This window comes from Corvus kubaryi, unplaced genomic scaffold (genome assembly GCF_017639235.1).
Source record: "Corvus kubaryi isolate FWS band 111438036 unplaced genomic scaffold, C.kubaryi_AGA036_p1.0 68, whole genome shotgun sequence".
NCBI classification, from domain to species: domain Eukaryota; kingdom Metazoa; phylum Chordata; class Aves; order Passeriformes; family Corvidae; genus Corvus; species Corvus kubaryi.
This window is the reverse complement of record NW_024582056.1, coordinates 16,178,235-16,190,415: the sequence shown is the minus strand read 5'-3', so window position 1 is coordinate 16,190,415 and position 12,181 is coordinate 16,178,235. Positions and strand designations below refer to the sequence as shown.

Genomic DNA, 12,181 nt, shown 5'->3' with positions numbered 1-12,181 from the left:
TTTGTTTTTGTCCTGAATGGATGAAGCAGTAATTCTCACAGGTTTCCAAGTAGTAGCATGCACACCTTTGCCTGAACCATTTTCCTTGCCCTGAGCAGCATGTTGTTCTCTTCCTGAATGCACCATACCCTTCTTCCCCGAAGCTCCCATTCTGCTTGCTCTGGTGGAGATATTGCACATTACTAAGTTGCATGTTCTCACGGCCTCAGTGCAATTTAGTGTGTGCGATACTTTCACATGAGTGCATGCACACGGGTATGGCTGTGGCTTACAGTTACTGCAGCTTTCAGTTTTGGTGGGGCCTAATTACGTTGTGAAATGGTCTTAAACCCCAGTTAGTACTTTGAGTGATGCCTTGAAACATGTGTTAGTGGAAGTTTGTTCTGTAATGCCGGGAAGATGAGTACTGTTTGTTTTCAGTCTGAGAAAGGTTATCATTATTTGCTCCATTTTCTTCATTTGCCGTGCACACCTCAAATTTGATCAGATTTTTCATTGGTTATAGAAAAGTCACTTTAAATAGTATGTATTTCTAAAGAGGAAATTGTTATACTTAGCTGAAATCGGTTGGAAAGTCAGAAAAAGGATTTGATATGAAAAAAACCTATAGTGTCTTGACGGATGAAATAGGTTCTCAATGAAATTTTAACTTTTATTTATTAGCCTCTAAAGAGATCCGAAATGAGCTAGCATGCAAACAAATGAATAAACAAACAAACAAACAAAAAATCCCAGCTGTTTAAACATCTAATTGGTTGGCTGTGGCATCCTGGCAGTGATTATGGAGAAAATGAGACAATGATACAATTCCCACAGAAAACAATAATCTTCCAGCATGTTAAGCTAATGCTTAGAAAAAGCAAAATGTGTGATCTTGTTTATTTTACCTCAACATTAATAATTTCTTTCAGATTAATTTTTCAAAGATAACTGTTAACTGATTATGTTTTGACAGAATTTTTGCATGCAGTGAATGTTCTTTAGTAGCAGGAGTTATCTCTTGCTGAAATCTTTTGTCACATGACTGCATTTAATAGGACCATACTGAAATCTTTCAAGCTTTACTTAAGGTGTGTGTTATGAGATGGGAATAGAATTGAAAAATACTCTGTCTTAATGTTTCTGTCTTAATCATGAAGTCAATGGCACCTGGCTTGTATCAGGAATAGTGTGGCCAGCAAGACCAGGGCAGTGATTGTCGCCCTGTACTCGGCTCTGGTGAGGGCACACCTCGAGTGCTGTGTCCAGTTCTGGGCCCCTCACTGCAAGAAAGACATTGAGGGGCTGGAGCGTATCCAGAGAAGGGCAATGGAGCTGGTGAAGGGTCAGGAGCACAAGTCCTGTGAGGAGCAGCTGAGGGAGCTGGGGTTCTTTAGCCTGGAGAAAAGGAGGCTCAGGGGGGACCTTACCCCTCTCTACAACTCCTGAAAGGAGTGTGGAGCCAGGTGGGGTTCGGTCTCTTCTCTGAGGTGGCAAGCAACAGGATGAGAGGAAATGGCCTCAGGTGGTACCAGGGGAGGTTTAAGTTGGACATTAGGAAGAATTTCTTCACAGAAGGGTTTGTCAAGCATTGGAATGGACTGTCCAGGGAGGTGGTGAAGTCACTATTCCTAGAAGTATTCAAGAAACAACCAGACATGCCATTCAATGCTGTGGTTTAGTTTACAAGGTGGTGATTGGTAAAAGGTTGGACTTGATGATCTTGGACGTCTTTTCCAACCTTAATGATTGTATGATTCTGTAATGAAATAATTGCCTAGTCTAAAACAGGGAATAACAGACATATTTTGTGTTTCATTACACTGAGGAGAGGAAAGCTTCAGCTGAGTTATCAGAAAAAAAATACAATATGGTCTGCAAATCTGTATGAGATGCTACATTGTTTCAGTGCATATGTGGACCCAAACTGACAGTAACCATAACCTGATCACCCTAGTGGGATAGATAGTAGTATTTTAGCTGCCTGTTTTAGAAGCAATAAACACATGACTTGCTCACAGTACTTTTTTAGTCTTAAATATTCTCATATTTGCAAAAAGAGCCACCCTAGAATTTGTCTTTACCCGTATTTCCTTTTATATAGAGAATACTTGTTCTTAAGCACAGCTGTCTTTGTATTGCTTTATGTACACATGATTTCAGTCAGTTATTCAAATAATATTTCAAAGAAAAACAGACCTTCAAAGAAAATTTCAGAAAATAATTTATTTGCTTATTCTTAGTCTTTACTCCAAAATTTACTTGAAACTATGAAAAAATGTTCATTATTATACACATTAATTTGGGTGAAGTATGTCACACAGTCTGTAAATTTAGTCTGAATTTTTCAGTTTACTACCCCTAATTCACAAGATTATCTAAGTGCATAACCTGATGCTGAAACAGACAGTTGTGTTCTCTCTGCCCTGCAGGCTGGTATCAAACACATTGAGAGGCTGCTAAGGACTCCTTGCTTTATCTGAGACAGGGCTGATATTTTGCTATTGGCTTCTTTCATATACCAGGTGGCATGTTCTGTATGTTCTAACAGCAGTTTGTCTTAGTGAATATTTCTAGTGTGTAATTCTGTGGCTGCCCAGTGTTTTTTAAGACTGAAGATTTCTGTAAACGTGGAGGATGTAGGTCAGTGTGTGTTTGTGTGGGAACACTTTTAAATACATAAGTAGATTTTCCTGCAACCTTTAAGAATAATGTAACTACATTGCATCTTATATACTAGTCCCTTAATTATGTGTTGCACTTAGGCTTTTGTATCTATGCACAACTTTTCTTTTACTACAGCACCAACTTTTTAAAATTTAGTTGTATGTCAGAACCTATTTGAGTGAAAGTTTAGTTGGTAATGACATAAGCTGTATCAGTAAAGAGAGTGATGCTTAATTTACATCTGGAATTTAGCTCAGCCAGTTAGTTTTTCTCTTTGCTTCTAAAGCAGGCTAACTGGCAGGCATGGAAGGACAAGGGTTGCTGAAAGACTTATTAAATATATAGGGAAAAGATCTTCCATCAGGTATTTCTAAGAATAAAAGTATACTATTGGAATTATTTTTGGTATAATGTTGCAGGGTTCTATGCTTGCATGTCTAATAATTCTTCATGTGTGTATTTAATGTTGCAGTATATGTTAATATAACCTTGGTTAGATTTCTGCTATCCAAAATACAGATCTATTGTAGTGTAAGAAGACAGCATGAAATCTTACATAAAACTTCAGGATTTCCTGATATTTCAAAGATTTAACATCACAGCTTTAGCTTTTCCCTTTTTTTTCGAGCTGTAAGGTCAATCCGTTATTTATTGTCTCCACCAAGACAGGCAATGAAAATACCCCCTTATGCTTGTGTTTCATAATTTTATAATCAGAATAGTCTGAACAGTTTGGGAGTTTCTTAATGTAAGACTGCAATGGATCTCAAGCAGTATTGACTCCAGCTAGCTGTTGCTCTCATTCATGAAGTTTTCAAGCTAAAATGGGAATCTAAAGAATTTACTTCCTTACAAGTGGTATGGAGAATAATAAATGTTAGTGCCAGTGCATGCTAACAGCTAAGTAAGGCTGAAGGGAAGAGAGAGTACATACCTGAGCAGCAAAATATTAAAGGCCAAGGAAATGAGAAACTGTCCTCTAAAAAGGTGAAGTTTCTGCTAAACAAATGAAAGGATCATAAACTTCAGCAGATAGAAATAAGCCTAAAGTGTGAGGGTGGTGGTGGTGCTGAGTTGGATTCATTTACTCAAAGCTCCACAAAATGCTATTAAACCAAAGTATAATTTTTCATATGTGGCGGGAGCAACAAGCAGTCAGAGGGCTGAGGGATGACAAGGAGTGCTCAGCAACCACAAGGCTGCTGCAGGTTGTTGCAGGGGGGAGGTAAATTGATGCTGTGAAGGCAAGTGGAGGGAGTCACATTGTAAAACTCTTCTTATGGATGAGCTACAGCAGAATCTCTCCGAAATTACAGTGTCTGCAGAAGAGCTTGTAGAAAAAAACCAGATTAAATAAGCAGTGGCAAATGGTTGGGAGTGACTGATGATTACTCACTGTAGAAATCTCAAGGGCAAAATAAAAAAAAAATTGTTCCAGGGAACCCAGAAAGTACTCACTTGTAAGCTGGATATTGGTACTGTAAAGCTTAGTAGGAACTTAAGGACATGCCAGCACATGGTGAATATGATTTAGTTGTAAAGAATCAGCAGAGTTTTCACAGAAAGAAGTTCTGCCTTACTCCTCATGTTTTTTGAAGTGTGGGCAAGCAGGACCCTTAATAAGTTCATCTGTCTGCTATGTTCTACCAAAATTTAAGAAAGGCTTTTTACAGTATCTCTTTCCTGAGACTTTCAAGGACAAGAAGTATTATCTATAAACAGGAAGAGAGTAGGTTTCAATTAGATATAAGGAAGAAATTCTTTGCTGTGAGAGTGGTGAGACACTGGAACAGCTTGCCCAGAGAGGGCGTGGATGCAGCAGGATTGTAGGGAAACTCCGTTGGAGGAGAGCAGTGTCTGGGAGATAAAGTGACTGATGAAATGTCATGTACATGAAAGTGATGCATGCGGGTGAGAACCAGTCCTAACTTCACACATAAACTCATTACTGCTGTGCTGACTCTTACCACTTGGGAGTTGTATTTTCTGGTGCACAGGCTAGCACAGTGCTTGGTAATATTTAAAAAACATCTGCCAGGCATATCAAATGTTAAGATTTGTTACCACAGACCTGGACAACAGAAGCACAGAATATTACTCCCATTGTATGAAACCATGATTTGCCTGTACCCTGAGTTACTGTGTGCCATTCTGGTTTCTGCATCTCAAAAAGCTAGGAGTGCAACAAGACTGGTTAGAGAAATGAAGGCATGCATCAGTTTCGCTGGGAGGAGTGACTGAGCTGGTTAGAACTCTTCAGCCTGGAAAAAAGGATGTTGCACAAGTGAAGTTTGTAAAATCGGAACCAGCGTGAAAAGGATGACTGAGTTGGACTGCCTATGGTCTCTCCTAGGATAAAATCTTAGCGTCACCAAAAAGCAAGCAGGCGCTTCCAAAAAAAGTGTTGGTTCATGCAGCAGGCAGTAGGCATGGGTAGGATTTTGCAAAAGAACGCTGGAGTTGTAGCAACTTGCAGGATTGAACAGGAGGACTAAGAAGAGATATTAATTGAAGATTAATTAATAGAAGGCCTGCATGAGGTTCCTAATATCCCCTGACATGAAAATAGAGGTTGGAAGAATGTTCAGGGGGGCTTGTTGAATGGATATGTCCTATTTCTTTTGTTCCCTTAGCATCTGCTATCTGGACTGTACTGGAGATGTGATGCTGGCTAGACAGATCTTTGGTCTGAACAAGTTTGCATTTTTATATGTTGTGTTCTAAGATCCATTTTAAGACTAGTTCAGTATTGCATTTAGTAAACATCGTCTATTCATGATAAAAATGTGGAAATGTTAGAACTAGGTGATTCAGAAATAACTGGTCCTTTCAAATGTGCTTCTCAGAAGAATAATTGCAAGCTTTTACAAGTACAGGCCAAAGTAGTAATTAAAAAATTAAGACAAATACAAAAGTATTTTAAAGAAATAATCAGATGTAGAATTTCTTACAGGTTGTTATTTGTCATAGAATGTAGACATTTCTCTGTTAGAGAAGAAAGTCTGTGTGTTACTGTGTCCTTCAGACTGGTTGTCACTCTTTAATGATGTTTTGATAAAGTTATTGGAGCCTTGTCCTGCCTTGGGAGGTGTATGCAGTATTTGCATCAGTTATACTATCTGGAGGAACTATGCTTTGATACAAGACTGTATCACTTTATCTGATTAGTGTCATTACTAGCCTGCATATGTTGGAGCTGTTTTGATCACTTGTATCATTCATGAGGAGGAATTAATTTCAGCAGCAAAGCTGTTGAAATCTTGTCATGGAGTCATCTCTGAAAGTAATTTGCATATTTATATTGCTCCTGAGATGGTTTTACTCTGTCAAGAAACACGTCCTGCCACTTCTCCTTTATTCATAGCTGAAATCTATCTTAGTGCACTTTGCTTACTTTCATGTTTAATTTGAAACTGAAATATAAAGAGGGCCATTTTTTATCCCTAAAAGAACAGAACCCTTAGAGAGAGTCAAAGAACATCTTAAGAGGTTTTTTTCAAAAGGACTTTGAGTCATTTTATTCTTCAATGTTCTCCTGGTGATCACTTGAAATTTGGGGGATCATTGTAGAAGAAGAATACCTTGGTCTTTCTTAAGATAATAGCTGTCACTGGCAGCTTATCTTTTGCAACAGATCTTGGTGGTGTGTGAAGAAAGAAAGTTCTTCAGACACCACCAAGAGTCCTTTGGTTTTGAAGTTACGGTGACAGTGAGTGTTAGTTTCAGCTGGGGTAAGTACACTGATGTGTTCTTGCTCTCCAGCCAGGAGTGTACTGGCTTCTTTCCTGATGGGAATGCAGCTGTTTAAGCCACTGCTTATGAGTTGGCCGGGGATTAGAGACCTGAGCTATATTTTAGTAAAAACTAATGTATCATAAAACCATTGTCAGCTGAATTCATTGTAAAAGGTGTCCTGGCACATAATGGAGACTGTGCTGGCAGGTAGACAGAGGAAGGGTCATCTGGGACAGAAGTGAATCTGGAGAGCAGAGGAATGGGAAGGCTCCGTTCCTGTGACGCTTCTGAGTTAACCTGATCTGAAATAAATTGTGAAACCATGCTGTGAAGTTTTGAATGCATTTATTTCACTTATATTTTGAACTCTCTACTTTTAAAATGTGACAGTTGTATTCTCAGAAGAAACTGAATAACTGAAATCTCTTAAAGCATCGTTTTCAGTTAGCTTTCTATACAGAAAGATTTTGCAACGAAGATACAGTACAATCCTTTTAGTGTCTGTTAGAGAATATGGGAAATACCAAACATCAGCGGTGTGAGGAAGATGACAAAAGAGTGAAATTGTCTTATTCTAACAGTATATTTGGCTGAGGGTGTTCTTGTTACCAAGCCTGCATTTTAATTGGATTGTAAACTGTTGTATGGCTTGTAAAGTGATTTGTAAGGCGTTTAGAGAAATGCTATTTCTTACAAACTTTTCCAAAGACAAATAGCACTTTTGTCTAGTTTTTACTCTTAGGCCCATTCACAAGCCAGGGTTCATATGCCTGTTCATTTAAGTTTAGTATAATAACCAGAAAATCCCTCTTCTGAACTCATGATATGCTTACTCTAATCTTTCTGGTAACTCAAATCCTCATTATTTCAGCCCATATGCTCTTCTTTCCTTCAGTGCTCTGGGAACAGAGAGATCTAGAAAATCAAATTAACTCTGAGGTCAAAAAAATTCATGATCTGAGCTGAAAGGCTCTTTTCAGCTGGGGTTGTTGCGGTATTAGGTTGAAGTTTTTGAAATCTCATTGTGTCAATAAAAGTGAATAGACTTTACCATCAGGCTCTGTGAAGTGAACCGGAATTCAGGTGGACATACATTTGATATAAACTATAGTAGTAATAAAAGGGAAGCTCCAGACTTTTTATGGCCAATCAGTAAAAAAAAAAAATCCACCAAACCCATAAAATGAAAAGGTGGCCCTTTTCCTTGTGGAATCTACAAGTAAATTCCCTAGCTTAGGGAAAGAACTTAGTAGAAGGAACTACTTTTGTACCCAAAAAAAAAAATAGTCCAGCTGTGCAGAAGCATTTCACAGAAGTTTCTTCATTTTTAATCTGAATAATGTGAAGCATGACCCATGTCCTCTGATTTTTTTTTTTTAAATATTTTACATGCTTTTCAAAACTCTATAAAATGGAATATGTATGTCTAAGTATGCCTTATGCCAAACTGGCATTAAGTGCTCATAAATTACACATTTGCAGATGTCAGCTCTTGCAGGTAAAGTGGTTCATCCAGATACAGTGCCAAAGTGAGACGTGAGCAGCAATCGGATTTTCTGATTTCTGAATCATACAATTACTTTTGTATATAAAAGGAAGCTGTATGTGTGCCAGTAATGTATTAAGAGATGAAACTGACTTACTGTCACAATTACACCAGGAAGGCCTGCATTTTACAGATGGTAATAAATTCATGCAGCACCGGCACTAGCATACCTCATGATCTTTAAGGTCTGGTGTCTCAGGTGCAGACCAGCTGAAGCAAACTGCTGATAAGATTCTGGTTAGTGTTTTCAGATTTTTTTTTTTTGGCTGCCTTAACTGTGAAGAAAAATAGATACGAATTTCCAGAGACTTTAAGATAATGATTTTTAGTTTTGGTGGCAGTTACCAGAAAGTAACAAACAGGAGTTTTCAGAGACTTTAAAGTTCTCCTGGTCCACACCTGCCACAAAGTAGAATCCCTTGTACCTTTTTAATGACGTTTTATAACTTTAGTTGAGGCAGACACAAACCAAGGGGAAGGAGAGGAGGAGAATTAAACTAGGTGTAGCCTCCTCTGGCTTCCTGCTTGACCACTTCCCAGCTTCCCAGCTCTGTGTGATGCCTTCCCCTCTCAGCTTATTAGCTGTGTGTATTAGCAGTACAGAGCCAGAGAGAGGCTGTACTGTCGTACAGTCTTTCAGAGGTATGCACTGTTTGGCCATTGAAATATATTCCATGTCAGCTTGCAGAATGACATCAGACCAGGACTACCTCTTAGTCCTGGACTACTTTTTCTGTTGTCCTACTAGTGCATCTGACTGCCAAGTCCTTGAACTGAGACTAAGAAAGTAACTTGTTTTATAGACACCTTCAACATTTTTCTTCCCTGGCTTGCTGTCTCTCTTTGGGTTACCATAAAAGCACTGTTTTCCCTTCTTTTGTAGTCTCTCTGGGAATATCGGTACTACAGTACAGAAAACAGCTCTTGTAAAAAATAAGGAGATACTGAAGGACAGTTAAAAATATTTTTGACAACTGTGATGTATTTGTGCCACAGTTCCTGTTTGATAAGAAAAATATTTGCTTGAAGATCACTGCACAGGTTCTCCTTAGAAAGATATTATGCTCCTATGATATCCTCAGAAAGAGTAGACCTTGGGTAAATGTCACAGAAAATGCAGAAAAGTAAGACCTTTGAGTAGCTAAAGTATTCAAATATCTTGAATTCTTAATGCAAACTCACATTTAGCATTGTTACTGTGGCCTTGGGTTTGGGGATTTTCTTGCCTCCTCGCCAAATTATTTTTTTATGTCTGAATCTTCTTTTCTTATAACTCAAATACAAGTGAGTGTGTCACTCTTCAAAATCTGTAGATTTTATATATTTTGGAGTGACTTTCCATTTTTATATAATAGAAGTTTATGTAAACTGAGAAGTATTGAGGCTTTTGGTTACTGAGGCCACCACATATTTGTAAATATTCCCTCCCTTTCTTTATGCACCACGTAATTCTTGCCTGTCAAAGGTTAGAGTTGTTACTTTAGGTCATTCTTTAAAGCTTGCTTTTTTTCTGTATTTTCCCTTTCCCTCTTTTGGAGCAAAAAATGGCTGACAACAGTTGTTCCTAGTTAGTCTGTTAAGAGAATCTCACGTTTTGAACAGTAGTGTTGATGTGTGAGATTTAATATGCACTCATAACTTCCAGTGAATGAATTTTAAATAAGATCATTTTGATTCTGAAGTCATTTAGAAATCTAAAAGTGATCCCTTAGGTAGGAAACAAGGGCAAAAATATTCACACTGCCTACAGAAATAAGAATGAGAATGGTGGCCAAAGAAGCAATAACTGGGATGGGAGTCCTGGAATTCTTGCTAGTAGTTCAGAAAAGATTCTACCTAGTAATTTAGTATCAGAGAAGGTTTCTTTCCTAGAAGGCCTTATGGACTCAATGGAGGAAGGAAACTGTGCTGTTACAGACTTTAGATCCAGAAAGGGCTGTTTTTCTATGCAGACTGTGTTCCCCTTCAAAGTGCAGTGAAAATCTTCCCACTCATCCTCTGGCTCAAAGATTTCTGTTGTATGTCTTCCTGTCCTCTTTGCCCTCTTGCCAGAGTTCCCAAAACTGCAAAGACACAATCAGTGTAACTAAAAGCATGAATTATAAATGGAAACTTAACATCAGCAAACTTCACATGTATCTTTGCTAAGAGGGTGCGTGTGCCACCCCTTCTGCAATGATGTAACTGTTAGGACTGTTCTGAGTTGTGAGACTCAGGGTGGTTTGGTTCCTTGGATTCAGGCCAAAATAGTGATTTTGGGAAACTTCACTTCTCAAATATGGGTGAAAATCTGACACAATGCAATAATGAGATTTAGCAGTTTGAGATTATGGGTTTTGTGGCTGTACACTTAAGGCATGGGTTTCCAGTTCAGTTATGGGGTACTCCACATGTGTATATGTCCTAGTGCTGTAAAAATTTCACAGCACTTAGTTGTCTGTTTGCTGAGAGGAGAACTTTGGGTGTAGATTCAGCAGGACTGAATTAGATTACCAGATTTACTATTTAGTTTTTAGTAATGTAACCTAGTAAGCAACCTAAAAGCTAGGGGGATCCAATGAAAAAAAGCAGGTATAGAAATGTAAGCAGATAATGAGTGAACACCTAGAAGTGGAAAAGAGGAAAGAAAAAGTACTTTGTATGTAGAATGGTACTGCTTCTCATAGAAAAAAGGTTATTTTTGATAGAGAATGTGGTCTGATACTTGAGCAGTTTCTTTCAAGGGATTTATCCCTGGAACCCCTTGGGTTTTGTGTCTAAATGCCTTTAATGACAGATGTGGTGAATATTTATTCTTCTCAGAGGGGGAACAGATGTATAAAGGGTTCAGTGCTACATTTTGAGATGTGTTATTTGTGGCGCTGATGGGTTTTCAGTTATTCAAAGTAACTTGTGTGTGTATCTTCATAGTTCTTGGAATCCTCTTGCTAATAAAAATTAACAGAGTTTCTTTGATCGTTTTAGAGGTGTGTTTGATGCTTCCCTCAAAATGGCTGGGTTCTATGGACTCTACACTTGGCTGACTCACACTATATTTGGGATTAACATAGTCTTCATACCATCTGGTAAGAATTTGAACAATTACAACATTTTTATAAATAAGATTACATAATTAGTTGGTGTACAAAATCAGAAATATTAAGTGTTGCTGACAAGCTTAGTCTGGTCTTGGAGAATATGGGTGTGGGTAGGGTAGACAGAAGGCCCTGATTGCTTTCTTACCTCTGAGCCTTGCCTTTTCCTGTTTCCACAACACATTACCTACCAGCTATTTTACCTCTTCTTTCTGTTTCGTTTGCTGGATGTAATTCCTTCTCCCTTGTATTCAGTCCAAGGCTTTTCAGGTTTTAACTTCATTCTGCCTGTCTTGGCTTCTGTTTCTCTCACAGTTGACAGGTGCTGATTTTTCAAGATGCCTAAATGCAGGAAGATGTGTTATCATGGAAATGCATGATAAATATATGCTTCTTATTCTCAGTACTGTTGTCTGACTGTACTACCAGCCTCTGGTTTTCTTTTATTCTTTAATCTTAGTTTTGGAAATGGCTGGACAGTTTCTCAGAGAAAAGCCTTCTCCCTTGTTCCTCTTTTGCCCTTCTTTCTCTAGAAAGAATGATGATAGTATAGTAATTGCACCATGTTTGTGTACAAGGAAGCATAAGGAGAAGCTATAAAGCAACAAACCCCAATATAATAGGAAATGGCTGTATTATAAAGTGCAGCTACCTTAAAGGCATTGTCACCTACTTAGAAGGTCTAATCATTATTTTTTTTCTTTAAATAAAAGGAAAATCTTTAAAGTTTTTGCTTTCTGGTTAACGAGACCAAAAAAAAAAGAGAAAGAAAAATACCCCACTTGGTTGTGCTTTGTATTATGTTTATTCCTGGTGAATTAAGTTATAGTGGCAGCAGAACTGTTTTGTTTTAGATTACAACAGGTCTCTGTATAATCAGAAGGGTGTGTGCCTGTGCACACACGTTTGCATACAGAAATAGGTGAGCCATAAATCTCCTGTTTGCCTGCTTTCTCACTATTATGGATGACTGCAGGAGATGCAGTAAGTTAGAGTGAGACTTGGGCTCGTATGCTTCCTTACACAGTTGGTAATTTGAAATTATGTAAAAGTTTGAAATGTGCATGATTGGTTTAACTAGAAATTTTTCTAAATTGATGCATCTTTTGGAAGTAACTCCTTATGACTGTCAGTTGCTGAAGCTCTTCTGTACAGGGAATGGTGTCATTTTCTTTTTTCC

At 38.1% G+C, this 12,181-nt stretch overlaps 1 protein-coding gene across 4 annotated transcripts in view; it reads left to right on the top strand.

Annotated features, from left to right (window-relative positions):
• TMEM245 (transmembrane protein 245) overlaps positions 1–12,181 on the top strand; it is a 79,149-nt gene that overhangs the window by 55,717 nt on the left and 11,251 nt on the right. For all 4 annotated transcript variants that reach the window (XM_042048922.1, XM_042048921.1, XM_042048924.1 and 1 more), the window contains one exon: positions 10,892–10,992. In XM_042048922.1, coding sequence (XP_041904856.1) covers positions 10,892–10,992 — 101 coding nt within the window. The remainder of the gene's footprint in view (positions 1–10,891; positions 10,993–12,181) is intronic.